This window comes from Rhinolophus sinicus, chromosome 15, assembly GCF_057876585.1.
Source record: "Rhinolophus sinicus isolate RSI-liver-muscle chromosome 15, RSI-T2T, whole genome shotgun sequence".
NCBI lineage: Eukaryota > Metazoa > Chordata > Mammalia > Chiroptera > Rhinolophidae > Rhinolophus > Rhinolophus sinicus.
This window is the reverse complement of record NC_142515.1, coordinates 90,028,240-90,047,317: the sequence shown is the minus strand read 5'-3', so window position 1 is coordinate 90,047,317 and position 19,078 is coordinate 90,028,240. Positions and strand designations below refer to the sequence as shown.

General features: G+C 52.3%; 1 protein-coding gene across 2 annotated transcripts in view; it reads left to right on the top strand.

The window, feature by feature from the left end:
- Positions 1-19,078, top strand: part of GFRA2 (GDNF family receptor alpha 2) — an 86,399-nt gene that overhangs the window by 31,456 nt on the left and 35,865 nt on the right. For both annotated transcript variants that reach the window (XM_019744670.3, XM_074338274.2), the window contains one exon: positions 1,547-1,886. In XM_019744670.3, coding sequence (XP_019600229.3) covers positions 1,547-1,886 — 340 coding nt within the window. The remainder of the gene's footprint in view (positions 1-1,546; positions 1,887-19,078) is intronic.

Sequence of the window (19,078 nt, the reverse complement as noted above, 5' to 3'; positions counted from 1 at the left end):
GTTTTAAAGGGGAGCAGGAATATAGGGTGGATGCTTAGTGGTGGGTGTATAGGCAGGGGGAGGTCTTTTTTCTCCTTAAAGATGGGCGATGTCATAGCTGAAGGGGATATTCTAGCAGACAGGGCAAATGGATCACGTAGCAGAAAAGCATTTGTTATGTGGATGAAGAGTAAATGAGAAGGTATGGCTCATCCTAGAACCTAAGCCAGCGCTTCTCCCTGCCGTACCACAGTGCTGCTGAGGTCTGGGTCCCTGGCCTGCGTTGCTCCCCGTGTGCTGGGTGACCTTGGACAAGCGCCTTCTTTCCTCAGCACCTCAGTCTCCTCATCTGTGAAATGAAGAATTAGAGTTCAGCGAGCGCCCATGTGCCGTCACCAGAATGTCTCTGGGGGCATGTGCAGACTGGAGTCCCACCTCCCCTCTCTGTCTGTCATCAGGATGGACAAGAGGTGCTCTGGAGGTGGGAGTTGGCTGGCGGTGGAGGGTGGGGTGGTCCCTGTGCTGTATGTTCCCCTTGGAACAGCTGAGACTTGCGAGGGGGGGCAGCCACCCCAGGGGAACCTAACGATTCCTGGGGGTCCTGCTTTGTGCCCAGACGATCTGCTCTGCGGGCAGTGGCACAGGACTCAAAGCTGCGGCACTGACACCAAAGTCCCAGTGTCCCGCACTTCTGCCCTGTGGCTGGTGGTGCACTCAGCTTGGTAGCGTCCGGGGCTGGACTTCAGCCTGCATCTCACACTGCCAGGCTCCCTGCCAGGAGTGTCCTCTTTCGTGGGTTATGACACTGACTCGTGTGGTAGCAGGGGCAGTCACGGTGGTCACAGGGGTAGAGGGTGAGGATGGTGGCAGCGGTTCTGTGTGAGCCCCGGCTGCTGAAGCTCCCATATGATAGTTGTTCCTCCGTAAATGCCAATAGTGTCCCTGCCAGAAGCCCTGCTGCAGCGTGCTGCCGCTGGTACTCAGGGGCCCCACACTCGTCTGGGCTCCGCTGCCACGCAGCTGTCTGATCTTTATTTTTTATTTTAAACTTTTATTTACTTAAGTGTGTTTTTCCAGGACCCATCAGCTCCAAGTCAAATAGTTGTTTCAATCAAATTGTGGAGGGTGCAGCTCAGAGTGGCCCATGTGGGGATCGAACCGGCAACCTTGTTATTAAGAGCACCGTGCTCTAACCAACTGAGCTCACTGGCCGACCCCCAGCTATCTGATCTTAAGGCAGCATCTTATTTCCCCATTTCCTGCATTTGTGAACAGAGCCACGAGAACACCTGGTTGCTCTCCTTTTCAGCTTGTGATAAGTCTTAAATAAGACATTGGCGTAACAGTCCCCATCGTAATAGCTCACCACACAGGCGTACTCCGCTCCAGGCACTATTCTGGGCACTGTGTGGACCTGTACGCACACTCAGGTAATCCTTGCCACCACCTGAGTAGGTGGGGCTGGGATGCGATCCCATTTCACAGACTAGGAAGCTGAGGCCGGTGCTAGTGCACGTTGGGAGGTGCGTGTGCAGGCCTCTGAACCTCCCTCTCCCTGCCTCTCCAGGGACAGGGGCGGACCCGGCGGTCAGCGCCAAGAACAACCACTGCCTGGACGCTGCCAAGGCCTGCAACCTGAATGAAAACTGCAAGAAGCTGCGCTCCTCTTACATCTCCATCTGCAACCGCGAGATCTGTAACCGCCGCAAGTGCCACAAGGCCCTGCGTCAGTTCTTCGACCGGGTGCCCAGCGAGTACACCTACCGCATGCTCTTCTGCTCCTGCCAGGACCCGGGCTGTGCCGAGCGCCGTCGGCAGACCATCCTGCCCAGCTGCTCCTACGAGGACAAGGAGAAGCCCAATTGCCTGGACCTACGCAGCGTGTGCCGCACTGACCACCTGTGCCGGTAAGAGCGCAGGCCCCTGGGGAGCCCTCCCTTCCTGGCATCCTGCGGGTCTGCTGGGTGATGACTGCGCCCAGCAAAGAGGGTGACTTGGACTTGTGCAGAATGAACGGTTCATTCATTCATCCATCCATCCATTCATTCATTCATTCAGCACAGGTTTATTGTTTGCCTTCTCTGTGCCCAGCCTCATGCTAAGCACCCTGGAGAAACCAAGATGAACAACTCTAGGAGCTTATAATTTAAATCACACACCCCCTAGAGCCGGGAATAGGAAGGGTCCTTCTGTGAATTCAGTCCCCACCTCTAAAGGATGCCCCCCCCTCCTAATATATGAGGTCATGTGGCCATTAGGTTGGGGCTCTCGTTAAGTCACAGAGGCAGCTCCTTCCATACTGAGAACTAAGTCCATCCAGTACTGGGGTGGACAGTCCTGGGTTTGAATCCAGACTTTTCCACTTACTAGCTATGTGACGTGGGCCAAGTTTGAAAAATGTCTCCGGTCTCCATTCCTTCATCAGCAAAACAGGAATAAAAATACCCACATCCCAGGGTTATTTGCGGACTGATTACATCCTGTGTGTCCAAAGCTAAGCACGGAGACTGGCGTATAGTAAATGCTTAATAAGTGTGTCCTAATTAGTAGGAAGGTTTTTGTTGTTGTCACGGCAAGTTGAAATTTGCCTCTTTATAATTCTTATGTTTCCCCCGTTTGTTGCTAAGCATTTATCAAGTCCCTCCTGCATCCAGTGCTGGCTTCTAAGGCCTGGGCATGCTCTCTAAGGAGCATCCAGTACAGAAGGGGAGACAGCTAGGATAGCATTGATCCCAGTGCAGTGGATCAAGGGCTGAGGGCTTCCTGAGGAGGGACATTTGCCTCAGCTTGGGGGTCCAGATGAGGGGCTTGAGCTGAACCTCAGAAAATGAGACGGGAAAGCCAGGGAACAAGTCAGCTGGGAAAGCATAGGCAAAGGTCAGAGGGTAGGAGAGAGCCTGGGCAGGTAGTGGGTGCATATGGAGTGTGGGCCACGAGGTGGGGAGGCCAGAGGTAAGGCTGCTGTACACACAGAGCTCACAATAGTTTAGATAGCCAGAGTGCCTACTGTGTGCAAGACACCGGTCTACTATGTGGTTTATCTCATTTAATCCTTGCAACAGGCTATGAGATAGGTACTGTTGCCATCTCTATCTGCCAAACGAGGAAACAGAGCGATAGGAAGTAATCTGCCTAAGGTCATACATAGCTGGGATTCGGTCGATACTGCTTTCATCCCTGTATAGCATAACTGGACTGGACTAAGATAGTGGCTGTGGGATGGAGATAAGTGTGTCATTTCGGAGATGTCTGGTAAGTGGACTTGACAGGACTGGGTGACTGGTTGAGAGTTCCCTGGAGGCAAAAGCTGTTGTTTCTGTTGTTACCCCACATCTCATCCTGCACTTAGAAGCTGGCCGTGCTCAGCGCTCCACCAACATTACTTGAATGGATAAGTGGATGGTGCCCGCCATGTTTCCTGGCTGAATATCTCTGGGGCATTGGAGCCATTCAGTGGGGTGATGTTGGACGTGCAGTGTTTGAGGTGCCTGGGGGACCATGCCATCCCCATGGCAGTGTCTGGAGGCATCTGCCCATGTGGGCCTGGAGCTCAGTGAAGGGGCCAGAGTGGAGAAGTGGGTTGGGAGCTGCTGGGTGCCTCGCTGGTGTTTAAAGCCACCGCAGTGAATGAGAGGGCACAGAGGAGTTGGTAGAGCCCAAGAGGGAGTCTAGGCAGGGTATGCCCACCGATTTGGGCATCCTCAGTGTTTAGGTGACAGAGACAGTGTTGCATGTGGACAGTGAGGCAGACTCTGCTGGAAACGGCAGGTCTTAAGGGAGGGGCAGCAGAAGTGGAGCCTGTGAGTTCTGATGGGGAGGAGGAAGTGGAGGCAGAGGGGGCACCCCGTGTTGAGAAGGACAGGGTGGGTGGGGGCAGGTGCAGTACATAGAGGGGAGGGGAGGTCTCCTGTGTCCCACGGGAACGCTGGGCGGCATGTACACTGCAGGGGAGGCACTATGTTGTTTTGGAATAAGTGCTGCTGGAATTGAGAGACGGGGCCGCAGTGCTCGGGAAAGCCAGGAAGAAGGGGGGCTCTTCTCTCTTGCTTACTTAAAAAATACACCTTATAGTCCCCCAAACCCCTGGATTGAGGTGACTTAAACTCTGCATAAACAAGAGGGTGGTTGGAAGTAAAAAATTGGAGCCTAAAGAGGCCCGGGGAGCACATGCTGACGTGTGCGATCTGGCGGGAGCTCCGAGCTTTCCTGGTAGCTGAGAAATTACCAAGACTCGATGGGTAGGTAGCACGACTCCCCAACTGGATGGAAAGGAGCATGATCATTCTCTGTCCTTGTTCTAACTGCTGCCATGACCCTGTCAGCATATGTGGAATGACAGGATGGATGAGAGCCTGGAAGGGAGCTGGAGGGTCAGCCTGAGGCCAGGCCCAGTGACCTTCGGGATGCAGTGCACACCTGTGGGCCAGGTGTATCCTCCTCAAGGCCCGTGGGCTGCAGGGGTCTGGAGCCAAGTTCATGCAGATGTCACTGAGGAGTTCTGAGCACAGGAACAGCATGGACACTAGCACCCCCTTTATTAGTGTTATTTCAAGGAGGGACAATATGTGTGGCTCCTGAGGGGTCTTCGGCTCCCAGTGAGACAGAGACGGGAGAGCTTGGAGCAGGCTGATTTTGGTGGCTTATAGGCTTGTAAAATATCTATATCTGTTTAAGAGCCAGAGGGGTTTCTGGTTGGTTGGTTTGTTTGTCTGGAGGTGGGGGAGCCAGGGACAGGAGTATTGGGGGATAAACTTCAAAACTTAGAATGAGAAAAGGTATTTAAACAAGACTCAGTACTGGGCAGGTCAGGGAGAGGCCTCCCAGGAGTTCAAGGCAGGCAGTGTCTGAGAGATGCTCAGCCTAGAGGTTAAGGGGACACACGCTGGCATGTAAATTTAAACAACAGCTACTGCAGGACCCTTGAACAGTGTGGTCTCCAGAGTTTTGAACTGGGTCTTGTGTAGGAAGTTCCAGGTGTTCCTGGCTGTGGCCAGGTGAGCTCCTGCTCCAGAACCAGGGTATTTCTCTAACCTGTCTCCCATCCCCATGGTCCTGCAAGCAGTGGGGCAGGGATGAGGTCAGAGCCTGCATCTAGAACGAGGCTGGCAGGACCTGGGGGGTTGTTACAGCATGGCCAAGTGTCCTTTAGGGAGTTTTGCCTAGAGTTGAGGCTTGAGGTGGGGTGAGAGAGGTGCACTGGAGAGAAGCAGAGGCCGGTGGGTCATGGGGTGGAGCGGGTTGCCATGGTGGCCCTGGAGCCAGGAGAACTGCCTTCTGTGCTCACTCTGCCCCGATCTCCTGAGTGGTTCTGGGTGGACCATTTCCCTCCTTGCAGTGGCCTTGATTTCTTCATTGATCACACAAGTTTGCTCACCTGTCTCTAAGGACCTGCCCAGGTCGATGGATCTGAGTATGTGGAAACAGCTTTCCGGTCTGCCTTCTCCCTCTGTGCCTCCACCTGAGATTAAATTCTGGAGAGATTAGCTCCTGGTACAAGAGGAAATGACCAGAGACACCTCTTCAGGGTAGATGGAGTGGGGTTGGGTTCCAAGGAGAGGAGCTGACCTCTTGCGATGTGCATGTAGGCCTGACTTACTGACCTGTGGACCCTGGGGGATTTAAGGAGGAGCCTGGGAGGTGACAGGAGGCTGGAGAGGGCCATCCAGAGAACAGGCAGTCCTCTGCTATGCCCAGAAAGGAGCGCTCTCCCTTCTCTTCCTGGCCTTGGCTTCCTCCAGTTTTCTCCCCTCTCCCCAGAGTGGGTGCCCCAGGTGGAAACCTTTACTGTGAAAATGGGAGAGTCCAGTGCCGTGTTGTTCGGAACAAGAACTGGGGATACCCCCAGCCTTCCTTTCCTGGATACTTGAGTGGCAAAGCTGGCCTTGATGGGGGTCTTGGGAGAGCCTCTCTGGGCTGAGCCTTTGGGAATGACGCCCTCCTCCATGGGCATCTCCCTGCTTCAGTGCTATAGCACCTAGGCCTGCCTGGCCCCTTCACGCTTCTGCTTGGGGAATTGGCACGGCTATGCCCACCCAGGCTTCTCCCTGAGGGAATCTTGGCTCAGGATTCTTGGAGGGGTGGAGGGCAGCTTGGCCAGGGCCCACCTCAGCTGGCACTACATCAAAGCAAGTCCCTGGACATGCTGTGTGACACCCCCAGTGGGCGCCTCATACACCCCCGTGGGATAGTAACAGACCCTCTTGTGTTGTCTTATGAGATCTCACTAACAACAAAGTGTTGGGGATTGAAAAACCCTTTGGTTACACCAGGGTGTCCTCTTGCTGGGGTCCCAGGATTATTGGAAGCCCTTCCGAATCCTTCTCCCCCCACCCTCTCCCTGCTCTTTGGATCAGGATCACTTTGGGGTGCGAGTGGATGTTTCCTGCTCTAGCCACCTTGTTCCGAAGGTGCAGCCTGGGAGCCCGTGCTCTGCCGTTCACCTTTGTCTGGTTTCCAGCCCATGAGGCTTCCAGGCTGTGGACTTAAGACCAGGAGCGGCTTTTCCTTTAAAAGTTTCTGACATGGAGTCTGGAGAATCTTTTAGAATGAGTCCCTGGAACTTGGCCGAATTCTCTCACCCCAGCCCCCAAATGCCTATGACCTACTTCTTTTTTTTTGGTTTCTACTCTTACAGCTTACATTCATTCAAGGATGAGTGCGTAGAGGTCCAGTTTTTTTTTTTTTTTTTTTTTTTGTGTGTGTGTGTGTGTGTGTGTGTGTGTGTTGGGGAGCTGTGGGAAGGAGGATTCTGTTGTCCTGTAAACTGTGTCCCTTCTAGGCCTGTTTGGAAGAGGCCCCCTATAATGTCCTGTTCCTCTTGGTCTGCCAAGAAGATAAAAATAACTCAGTGCTGGCCCTGTGCCATATCCTGGGCTGTAAGCTAACCTCTGGGTGCTGAGGATGTGTATAAATAGATTCCAGCCTGGGGCTGCCCGGGCTGCCGGGGCCCCTCTGTGCAGTGGACACTGTCCTTGTCTGAGGATTGCTGGGATGGCAGAGGGCTTGGGTACCTCCCCTCCTTTAAGGCTGTCTACAAGGAGTGGGGAGCAGTACCTTTAGCAAGCCCTCTGTTACCTGGCTTGGGGCATGTCCGGTGTCTATAGGCAGTGTGGATGGACCAGTCTGGGTTTGATTTTTGGCTCTTTGGGGCTGTCCCTTAGCTTCTTTTGGACTCTCCATAGAATCTGTTGGCTGATGCTTTTAGCAGGTTATCTCTAAATGGCAGCAAATAACTATTTGCATAGAGATAGGTGGGCTGTGGAGCTTCCAAACCTTCACTTTTTTGAAAGGAAAGGGTCTTGAATATTTTGAAATCACACACAAGGTTTTGTGTGTATGTTCCAGAGAGAACTCACTGCTTTTATTAGATTCTCCAAGGGTCCCTTGACCTCCCAAAACTTAAGAACCTCTGCCTTCTCTAGATGGCCAACTCGGATTGGCTACCCCTGGGCCCAGTAGCAGAGAGGGCTGTGATTGATTAGTGATGCGTGCCATGGGCATGGGAAGGGCAGAATTGATGCCCTTGGACTCCAGCCCGTTGTTCCTGAGGCCAGTGGGTCACCTGTAGCAGGAGGATGGGGGCCTTGGGAGCCATTCCTTTATTTTACAACTGTTTATTGGTCTTCGACTCTGGGACAGGCCTTGTGTTGGGATTGGAGAGTGAATGAAGTAAGTAGTCCTGGCCCACAGGGTGCTTCCAGCCTAGTGATGGGACACTGTGTTTATTGTCTCTGCAATGGGAATAGAGCCGCACAGTAAGCGAGATGATGGTATTTCCACTCAGGGCCTCTTGACATCCCAGTTCTACTCTGCTACCTACCAGGTCTTCCCCGGGCCACTCCAGTGGCACAGGGGTGTCGCCTCTTCTTGAAGGAGATGAGACACACAGATGAGGACCTTGCTCAGGGGTCTACCTGGACTTGTGCAGAACTTGGAGCCCGACAGCCCTATCCATACTCAAGAGCAACACTGTGCCCAGAAGTGCCATGGGGTAAAGAAGTACCATCTTCCTGAAGAAAACCTAACCAGGAAGGTTGCCAGTAGAAGGAGACTCTCTCTGAGGGAGGGGCCTTGAATCCTCAGTCCTGCCAGAGATGCTGAGACCCGTGCTGCTTCCTGCTGCTGGCCTCCCTGGGTAGGGGCCTCTCTCACCCTTGAACTCAAGGTGAAGGGTGCCCAAAGGACTCCTCTTGGAATTTCCTATGGCAAGTTGAGATAAGGCTGGAATGTTGACCATTACTTTACTGAAGGCTCTGGGAACATAAACACAGAGAAGCTCCAACAGAGATGTCTAGTTGACAAGATCTGGTTTCTGTGTCTTCCTGCTCTGGCTCCTACAGGGATGTCAGTCCAGCTGGACAGAGAATGCCTTTAACCTTGGCTGTCCAGGCTGTTCTCTGGGCATCTGGGTTCCACAAAGCTTACACCCCGGAGAGATGAGGTGCGCCCCTTGTGTAGCTAAGGCTCCCACTTGTGGAGCTCCGCATGAGAACCCACTCTACTGGGCGAGCAGTAGGAAGAATGACCCATTTGGGGAGATGCTACTATGCAGAAAGAGTCAGAATACAAGTCGGTGAGGTTTGTTTAGACCCGAGGCATCACCTACAGGTGTGTGTTTGCTTACACAGGGGCAGGGCACACATTCAGCTACCCTGAGCTTGCAATGTTCACTGGCTCCTTAATTATTTCTGCTTCCATTCATTGCCATGGGCTCTTTCCTTGCTAGTTAGTGTCTAAGTCTGCTTGGCTGCTATAACAAAATTCCATAGACTGTGGGGCTTAAATAACAGACATTTCTTTCTCACAGTCCTGGATGCTGGAAACCCAAGATCAGGGTACCAGCATAGTCGGGTTCTTGGTGAGGGCTGGCTCTCTTTGGGGTCATGTCTCCTCAGATGGCTTTCCTTGGTGTGCGCATGAAAAGAGAGATCTGGTGTTTCTTCCTCTTTCTATAAGGGCACTAATCCTATCATGGAAGATGTGCCCTCATGATCTAATCACGTCTCAATGACTCCATCTCCAAATGTCATCACATTGGACAGGAGGGTTTCAAGATGTCAGTTTGGGGTGGGGGGAGGACACAAGCATTCAGTCTACAAATCCAGACTTATGCCTCATTCGAAGCCTGTTTGGTCCTCATCTCCCTGAGCCCTGTTTTAGCCACTCCTTCCACTGATGCTTTCTAGAAGTTGTCTGTGTCTTTCATGTGGCATTGATCACGTGGCTTTCCTTTAATACTTTATCTTTGCGATTAGGTCTTTGATTTTTTTATTTTTATATCACTACCATGTTAATTTATTTATTTAAAAATTATTGGGTGCCAGGCACTGTATAGACACTATATGTTTACTGGAGAACAAAATGGAGATGGTCCCTGCCCCCTTGGAGCTTATAGTCAGTCTTATGGAGGAAATAGACACTAATCAAGTAAAGAGGCAAGTACATAATTCATATTTTCAAACTGAGCAGGATGTAGAAATAGAGAATAAATGGGGAAGGAGGGTAGTCCTACTTAGAAAGGGGGGGTCAGGAGAAGTTTATCTGAGTACGACATTTAAACAGACCTGAAGCATGAGGAGCCAGAAGTAAGACAGATGGGAGAAAGAACAATTCATGAGGGAGTAGCACGTGCAGAAGTTTGGAGGAAGGAAGGAAGTTGGCATTGCTGGGGAAGCAACAGGAGGCTGGTGTGGCTGGAGCAGAGGGCACTCGGGAGAGGGGTACGGGAGGAGGTTGGGGCCAGGCAAGGACAGGTCACATAGGGCTTTACAGGCCATTACAAGGAGTTTGGACTTATTCTGAGTGCAGTTAGAAGGAAGCTTCGGAAGCTACCTAGTAACATTATTAAAATTGTGGTATAAAAGACGACTCTGGCTACTGTGTGGAGAATTATGGGAGGAGGCAAGAATGACCCGAAGCGATGGGGAGGAGGTTATTTTAGTTCACTAGATCAGAGAGGATGGCAGCTCACCCTGGGGGGTGGCCATGTGGAGAGAAAGAAGGGGGGTACATTTGAGGTATTTTGGAGCTAGAAATGATGCAGTTTGATGTGGGAGGGAGGGAGATGGAGGAACTCAGGGATAACGTACGGCTACTGGCTGAAGCAACTTGGTGGGTGATGGTGCCATTTTCTGAGATAGCAAAGGCTTGGTGGGGGCGAGAAATCAGGAGTTCCACTGTAGGCATGTTAATTTTGCGACGCCTTTGACATATCCCTAGCTGGAGCTTGACTGGAGTTATACATTCTGGGTGTCATTGGCGTATTTATGGTGTTTAAGGCTCGGGGGAGGGGTGGGATCTCCCAGGACAAGGCTAGCATAAGAGGAGGTACGGGATCGTGCCTGCACCCCGGAAGTGCTTGATAAGTGTTTGGTGGTGTGATTAGGACCCCAAACATCCCCACCTCCCATGTCTCTGGGCTCTGAGAAGCCATCGTATAATCGCCACTGACTCAGCTTCTCCAGTCATGGCCAAAAGAGACCTTAGATTGTGGGAAGAGACCTTTCTCTAAACCCCATGCTCTTCTGAGCAACCTAGATGGCCCACCCTCCCAGAAGAGACAGCTTGGGATGCCCAGGGAGGCCTTGCTTGTTTGCCTTCCTCGTAGAGGAGGCACTTAGAACAGCACTGAGGACACTTGAGAGGTGCCCCTGGGGGTGGACCTGCCCTGGGCTTCCTCTCCGGGGTGAGATGTGGCTTTTTCCCAGGACGGGCCAGGATATGTTCTTTGTCTTCCTGGGCATTGTCCACACGCGTGAGGCAGTCCTGCTCCCTGATTCTTATGTGGCTTTAGCCTGGTGTCCTGGAGCCAGCTGTCCACCTCAGGGCCCTTTTAGAGGCTGTCTTGTAAGCCTTAGCAGGTAACTCTGTTATTCCTGGTCTCTGAAGTGGGCAAGCCTATTACTACCCTGGGTGCTTTCCCACTTAGAGCAGAGCCAGGATGTTGAGTTATCCACAAAGAACAGTAAGTTATTTGCTCCTTGTATAGCGCAGGTGAGAAATTTTTGGAGAGCTGCTCACACCGTGCGTGGCCTGAGATCATTGCTTTAATCTGGCAAGCATCCTCCTGAGTGTATGATTTCTGCACCCGTAGGACTGCTGGGCATACTCTCTGAGCAGTGTGACATACCCAAGGAAAGACCCTACCCCCTGCCATGTGGTCTTTAGAAGGTGCATGAAGAGACTGGAGTCCCACCCCGGGAGTTCAGATCTTTGCCTCCGCACTTTGCATGAGCTTGGTTAGGTTCTTTAATATGGAGGAACCTCTGTGCTCTGTGTCAAAGTAGGGGCACTACACTGAAGCCTGGTACCCCATTCTGTAGGACTGCGTTGCAGCTCCGTTTCCACCGACTCAGCACCTAGGAAGCTGGGGTGAATCACAGCCTGCCCTGAGTAGTCTGCAGGCTGCTGCTGGCTGTGAGGTGGAGGCCGGCCCCACGAGGCTGGTGGGGCTGGTGGGGCAGGCGGCTCAGAGGAGATATGTGGGCCTGTACTGGGAGTGGCCCTTCTGGTTCTTACAGAAGGAATGTGTGTATTAAAAAAGGGAGCCTGAGGGCAGCAGGGGGGACCAGCTTATAAAACCCTTATATAGTTTGCTGATGGGTTTGAGTTTTCTCAGGAAGACAATAGAAAGCCATGAAGTATTTTAAGCAAGAGAGTGACCCAATCCAGTTGGTGGTTTCGAAAGATCCCTTTGGCCACTGTGTACACAGTGGTCAGAGGAGAGGGAGTCTGGGGATGGAGAGTCCTGCTGGGGACCCACTGTGATTGGGCCAAGGCCGGGGGTGAGTGGGGAGGGCCCTGAATGGAGACACGCTGCAGAGGTCCGTTCCTGGGGACTTACTGATGTGGAATGTGAGGGAGGGGAGAAGTCCAGGGTGATGCTGAGGTCTCTGGCCTGGTGGCCATCTGGCTGGCCGAAGCCATCATGTGAGAGAAGAGAGGGGAGGAGGAGGAGGAAGTCTGAGCATAGAGGGAAGATGTTTGGGTTTGGAACCTCTTGTTTGATAAGCCTTTGGAACATACAAGCGGAAGTGTTCGCGACGTATTTGTATAAGTGGGAGTTCTGGAGAGACGCTGGGGCTTGCGATCGAGATTATGGGATTAAGTGAAATACCGCAGGAAAAGCAGTGAGCCTAGACCCTGGCACACAGGCACATGGTCAACATTACTTCCTTCAAAGTGCTTATAAGCTCATTTGGGGAGACAAGTCTCACCCCTGTGTAAACACTAACTACAAGGAGGAGGTCCTGTGTAATTAAGTGTTGTAAGGATTAAACTGCTTGCTGTGGGCATTCAGGGAAGGGGAGCGTGTGGCTGGAAGAGCCCTGGAAGATGCCAGGGAGACAGGGTCCTGCAGCTGGGGTGGGAAGGAGGGTACAGCACCCTGGTGGCAGAGCCTTCCAGACAAGAGGGGGAAGCTTGAGGCAGAAGGTGCAAGGAGGCAAGTGTGTGTATGTGTGTGTGTGTGTGTGTGTGTGTGTGTGTGAGAGAGAGAGAGAGAGAGAAGAGCTTTGAGATGCCTTGGGGCGACACTGAGCAGAGAGGGTCTCCCCCAGTCCCTTCCAGTCTCCTACCTGTCGGTCCCCAACTCCAAGAGGCTCAGGGTTCTTCAAACTTGTTGCTTAATAAGAGGAAGAAATAGAGTCAGGTGGAAAGAGTTCTGGGTTAGTGCAGTCCTAGCATTGCTTCTGCCTATAACTGACTCTCTGATCTCGTTGGAAACTGGAATGAGTTGCCTTGTTAGGTAGTGAGTTCCCCATCATCAGAGGTACAGAGACAGAGGCTGGAGACCCCTTGGTAGGCCTCAGATGAGTGTCAGGTTAGGGACCTTTTTAGGTCCCTTTTGAGCAGGTATAGTGAGGATGTCCTATTTCAGGATCAAATGAAGGGAAAGGATTAGTGATCTAGGAGTACCCCCCTCCCCTCTCTTCCCCCTTTACTCTCTCTTTTTCTTTTTTTCCTAATTGTCAAAATAAAATTCCCTTTACTGATTATAAAAGCTGTGTGCGCTCACTCTAAAACATAACTCAGGCAAGGCAGGGTGGTATACTAAAGAAAGTAGAAATCACCTGCGATCCTAACACCCTGAAATAACAGTTAACATTCTGGAAAATGTGTACTTTCAGACTTTTCAAATATGGATACACAGATTTTTAACAAAAACGATGTCATGCAGTACATGCTGTTTTGTAAGCTATTTTTTTTTTCTTCTCTAAACATACTGGTAACATTTCAGTCTTGGGTAGCAGCTCCATGCATACAGGTTTACTGGCTTCTCATGGCGGTTCAGTTTTCCCTGTGGCTTTGCATCCCTGTGGGTGACATGCACAGTTTGTCTTCGTACACGTGTCTGTTCATTCTTACCATGTGAGAAACTCATGTTCAGACCGAAGACTGACTGATGGTGGCAACAGCACCTTCTAAGCCCTCGAGGGAAGGCCTGACTCGGGCAAGAAGGTCCTCAGAGAGCTCTTCACTCCCTCCTCTGAACTTCCTTGAGGTGAAGTGGGGGATAGGGGGTGGGGGGGCTGGAATGGAGCAGCGTCTTCACAGTGGGTGGGAGTGTTTCTGGGTAGTTCCCATTTGTGGGTTTGGGCTGTTCTCCGCTGGGCTGGGTGATTAGGAAAGTGTGGTCTGTTTCCTCTTATACCTTGCGGCAGTGCACAGGTGAGGGCTGCAGTGCAGCCAGTGACTTGTAGAATGGAATATGGGGGGGCCTCTTTAGCAGCCATGCAAAGACAAGGAAAGATGATGCCCTAAAGTGGAAGATTTTAGGAATTGGTACGTGTGTTGGCATCATTACAAGCCACGCTGGCTGGTAACGTTGAGAGTGGGGCATGTTGGAGAGTGTTGGGGGGCTGAGCCTGGAAGGCAAGGGCAGTGGCACATTCCCTTAAGGTGGTTTTCCTAAGTACTTTGTTTCTCTGGGGGAGTTTTAAGTAAACCAAGCCTGGATCATCCAGCAGGAACAGCTGGAAATCCCTATGAAATCAAGTGGTACCCAGTGAGCTCAGGAGACTTGGGGCTGTGGCAGCAGAGTTAATTAGCTGCTTGTGGACGGGTTGGGTCATAGAGCTGTGTTTGGAGACCAGGTGGGCTCTTATCTCTGAAGGCTGTAGGGAGGAAACTAGGCAGGTGAACAGGTCTCAGGGACCCTGTAGAGAGGGCCTCAGAGAGGGAACCAACCAGAGCACCTTATTGGGCCTGAAGGTGGGGGAAAGGAGAGCCTTGGAGATCTCTGCCCACTTGCCTGAACACCCCACTTCTCCGGCATGGCCTGAAGGAGAGTTCCTGGTGTGATGGGGCTCTGTTTTCTGTCTCTAGTGTGGCTCAGTTTTATCACAGGAGAAAGATGTGCTATCTGGAAAGGTGGCAGCTGTGGGCAGAGCAAGGTATCACTGTGCCTGAGAATGTGTCTGGATGGAGCCCCAAAGAGAGCTGGAGGAGAGATTGAAGTTCATCCCAACATTTCCCTTTATAGATGAGGAAGCGGAGGCCCAGAGGAGGGAAGTTATCTGCCCACAGTCACACAGCTGGGGAGTGGCAGGGCCCGGACCAAAGGCCTCAATGCCCTGGGCAGTGTCCTGTGCTGCGAGGCAGCTTGGCGTGGCGGAGGGTAACTGGACAGGGAATCAAAACTGGGGGTCCCAGACTTGGGACATGGAACATTTCTGAGCCTGTTTTTTTTTTTTTTTTAAATTAAAGTTTATTGGGGTGGCAATTGTTAGTAAAGTTACATAGATTTCAGGTGTACAATTCTGTATTACATCCTCTATAAATCCCACTGTATGTTCACTACCCAGTCAGTTCTCCTTCCATCACCATATATTTGATCCCCCTTACCCTCATCTACCACTCCCCTCCCCCTTACTCCTCAGTTTTTTTTTTTAAGTTTAAAATAATGGACAGAATCACGTCTGTCTTGTGCACCTCATGAAGCTGTTGTAGAAAATGAGAGATCGGTGAAGGTACTTGGAATGCTGCCAAGAATCTGCCCCTGGCACCCCCTCCCCACCCCTTGTTTAGAAGTGTGATATCTCCAGCACAGAGTGCTGGCCTGTGGATCTGAGAAGAAAGGTGGAGCAGCAGTGGGTAGAGCCCCCAAAGTGGGAGGGGCAGAAGGTCAGGGAAGCTTGGTGCTTGAGTACCTGTCGAGCCCTGGAGATAGCTTTTTGGCTTCTGGCCTTGGGCAGAAGGTCTAAGCCCAGTTGGATCACAGGCTAGACCAGACCTCTGCTCCCTTCCCTTTCCTTCCAGCTCTTTCCCTGGAGCCCAGACAGTCCCGAATCCCTGTAGTCCTGCCAGGAGCCAGCCAGTCCGTGGACGGGAAGGGGTGGGGGGCCCGTGGGGGTGTCGCCCACGGGGGTCCTCAGTCCGCAGCCCTCTCCCTCGCCCCTTCTTTCTCCATAAGGGCTATGCCTGCATTGCTCTGGTCCCCTCCACCTCCCTCCACTTTGGATCAACCTCCCAGAGGTCAGTGGCAGAAAGGAGGGGGAAGCAACAGAAATGATAATGACTTTGATGTTTTCTTCTGCTGGAGCCTGGGGAGGGTGGTTGTTTTGCTTCCTGGACCTCAGCGGAGAATTCTCTGCCAGACAATCATCTCGGCGCTTTCACTGCTTTCTGATGCTCCTATAACTGCACAGGGTCGGCTATTAAATGGTCATCAAACCTCAGCCTCTATCCCATCAATAGTCATAAAGTTGGGGAGATAAAAGCCATCAGTTTTCCATTATAGCTGAAAGCAATACTGTAGATAGCTATTTTCTGAATGCTGCAGATAGATGTATTTTAACTAGATCAGGGTTTCCAGTGGCCCCAGCTCAGCTGTGGGCCTTGCTGGGCGTGGGACCACCTGGCAGGTGGTTAAAGTGGAGGAGGGGCCAGGGCTTTGTCTTCCTTTGTCTCCTCTCTCTTCCGAGCACTGAAAGGGCACATCCTCAGGTGGGGGGTGCTGGGCAGAGGCCTGCTAGTGGGACTGTGGGCTGGGACCCTTCGTTCTAACCCGATACTGTGGATAAATGCTAAGGCTGTAATGTGCTCATTCTAATTACCGATGACCCCACTCCCTGAAGCTGGGACTGCGGCAGGCCACGAGCTGGGCCCCTGGGTGGGTGCCCAGTGATTCCAGAGACATCAGGGCCTGCTGGCTGCATGGTGAGGAAGCTGGGAGACGGATACGCCGTGTTGGAAGGGTAGCCACTCTTGATATACAGTTCCTGTACCTTCTCCCAGAGGAGCGGGCCATTTGGGAATGGATTTTGCAATCAAACAGCCTGGTAGTGAGCAGCCCTCAGATAAGTCCTCAGAATGAAATTTTCAAAGCACTTAGACCCCGGGGCCCTTCTGCCTCTGGTTCCAGAAGAATCTGTGGTCTGAGCCCTATTCCCCCTGCCCCCCCCCCCCACTACAGCCCCCTTCCCTGGCACCCCTCTCAGGTGCCTGCGTGGATGTGTAACTTGCCTCTGCTTTTTCTGCCTCTGGGATTCTGCAGGGACAGGGCCCCTGCCCAGAGCGTCCTCCTCACCAAATGGCAAGTGCCCGTTCATCTGAGAAGACCCTTCGCGGTCAGCACCTCTCCTAAGCGTGTCTGCCTTCCAGGAAGCTGTGCCCTGCGCCCTGTTCTCCAGCCCCACGTCCTAGCCCCTGTCAGAGCTATTCTTAGGATGACTGCCCTTGTGAAATATGTGGACTTTCCTCCACAGTACTCTGGGGTCAGATCACATTTCCTGATTTTTCTAAACTGGCTGCAAGTTTCCCTGCCCGCCCTGGCCAGCAGGAAATGAGATCCTAGTGGATTGAGCTTCCCCTGTGTGTGGGCTGCAGGATCCAGGCTCCCAGCAGGGGTGGGGGGCTGACCTTCAGCCTGTGGTGTTGCTTCTCATCCAGCCTCGCAGCACAGCGGGGCTAGGCCTTGAGCATGTGCTGGGCACTCCTGTGCCCCCACAGTTGTAAATTCCACTGACCCCAGGCTTGTCCAGAAAGGCCATACAGGCGATTGGGCTTGCTGTTCAGCAGCTCCCAGGGTCTCTCGTCTGGGCCCCGGGCAGAGAGCCCAGGTTTCCTCTGGCCTGGGAAGTGGCCTTCTCTTCACCTGATGGCCTTTTCTGCCCTCCCCATCACCAGGCCCCCGGGCATCTCCAGCTCTTAGCCTGCCTTCATGACGCTTCTGAAAATCAGGCCTCCTCTTAGCAGCAGTGACCCCCAGCCTTCCGGCCTCAAAATCATGCTCGCCTTGTAGAAAGGACACATGGGTGTGTGTGGCAGGGAGGAAAAACACCGTTCACCATCTTAGTTCTTTCTCGTTCTGCTGCACCTCGAGGAAGGTGAGACACAGCTGCCTTCTCTCCAGGTTATCCTGCCCGCAATGCGCCCCATGCATCGCTCATGGTTACACCATGGCTCAAGCCCAGGCCTGGCACAATGCAGGGTGTAATAAATACTCGTGGAGTTCCTGAATGCTCTTTGTCTCCTACAGAGATTGTAAAAGGTAACTTACCCTTTTCTTGATGACACAGTTCTATCCTTGACTCCCAGTTAAGCCACACAGATGGCGTTGGCAATGCCTTCTGGAGGGACCGACTTGGAGAGAGCTGTTTGCTCCACACTAATTAGCCCCAGAGACTGTGAGTTTGGAGTCACTGTGTTTTGCTCTTTTAAAACTTCTGTCTCCTCCACTGTGTTTGCTGTCACTGCTTGCTGAAGGTTCTGTCTGCCCCTGGGAGTTTCCTTCTGTCACTCTTTCTCATTGGCTGGTTTTCCGTGGAGCAGAGAACCAAAGCCCCTAGGGATTAGAGCTAGGTATGCACCGGGAACCACTAAAGTGAGGCGATAAGAGATTTTCTTTGGAGTAAAATATCTGTTTGAGCATACAAACTTTATAGTCTGTGCAGGTGGCTGCCTCGCTCTTGGCAGGCTGCCAGATGAGTGACCTACAAAAGTGCTATTAGGCTGGAGCTCTTTTCGATTAAAAATATATATTTTAAGATGACTTTGGAAAAGAGACAAGAGAGCATATTAAGGCCTCTTGGAATTAGAGTTGGCTATTGAAATGGATAAGGATATGCAAACGCTGTTCTCTACGCCAAGGAATATGACCAAATCCTCACCGTCCTCAGTTTCCCTGGTGACTTTGGGTAATAGCACAGTTCTAACCTGGCTTTTTGTCACTGACCGCGGGCCCAGGGATTGGGATGAAGGCAGTTTTGGTCTCAGGGGATGGAGTTGTCTCATCTTGGAGCTGTCGCTTGGTCACTGTGTGACATTGAGCGCCCCGGTGATGGCGAAGGAATGCCCTCCCTCAGCAGGTTGCTGTGCAGACCAAGTAGAAATAACGCACAGCGAGAGCTTGTCTTTGAGTATGAGGGAAGTACGAGCTGAGACAGCGTCAGCAGCTTGATGGAAGGGACACGTGTGGGGCCAGAATTCTGGGGTCCTACCCCCAAGTCGATACCCTCTCCTTGGAAAACTCAGGGGTGCTATCACCTCTGGGGGTTAGCTCTTTATCTGAAAACAAAGGGGCTGAATGAAATGATACTTATCCCAACTTCTGTATTTCATAAACTGTGACGCCTTATTTTTGGAATTGGGGGCAGGGCAGGAGGGAGGATATGAGGAAAACTGGGCTCAGGGCATTACTAAATTTCCTACCACCCTAGGAGGTCGAAAAGCAGAGGGCTTTTCTCTGTCTTGTGATTCAGTAAATTTGCATGAGAGGACACAGGTTTGCGTATTTGTGGATGCCACACGCATGTGAGTGGCTGAGGTATGGGGGACAGATATGGAGGAGCCACAGCATATGGGAGGAGCCACAGCATATGGGAGGAGCCACAACATATGGGAGGAGCCATAGCATATGGGAGGAGCCATAGCATATGGGAGGAGCCACAGCATATGGGAGGAGCCACAGCATATGGGAGGAGCCACAGCATATGGGAGGAGCCACAGCATATGGGCGGTGCTGAGTGACTTCGTTGTGAGGAGGAGCTTGCAGGTGGCATGGCAGTACCAGTCTCTGCTGCCCACCCCACCCCCACCGCCTGCTCTGGCATACAGACAGGAGCTGGGCCGGCTGTGGGTGAGCTGCTCCCCTCTGGGC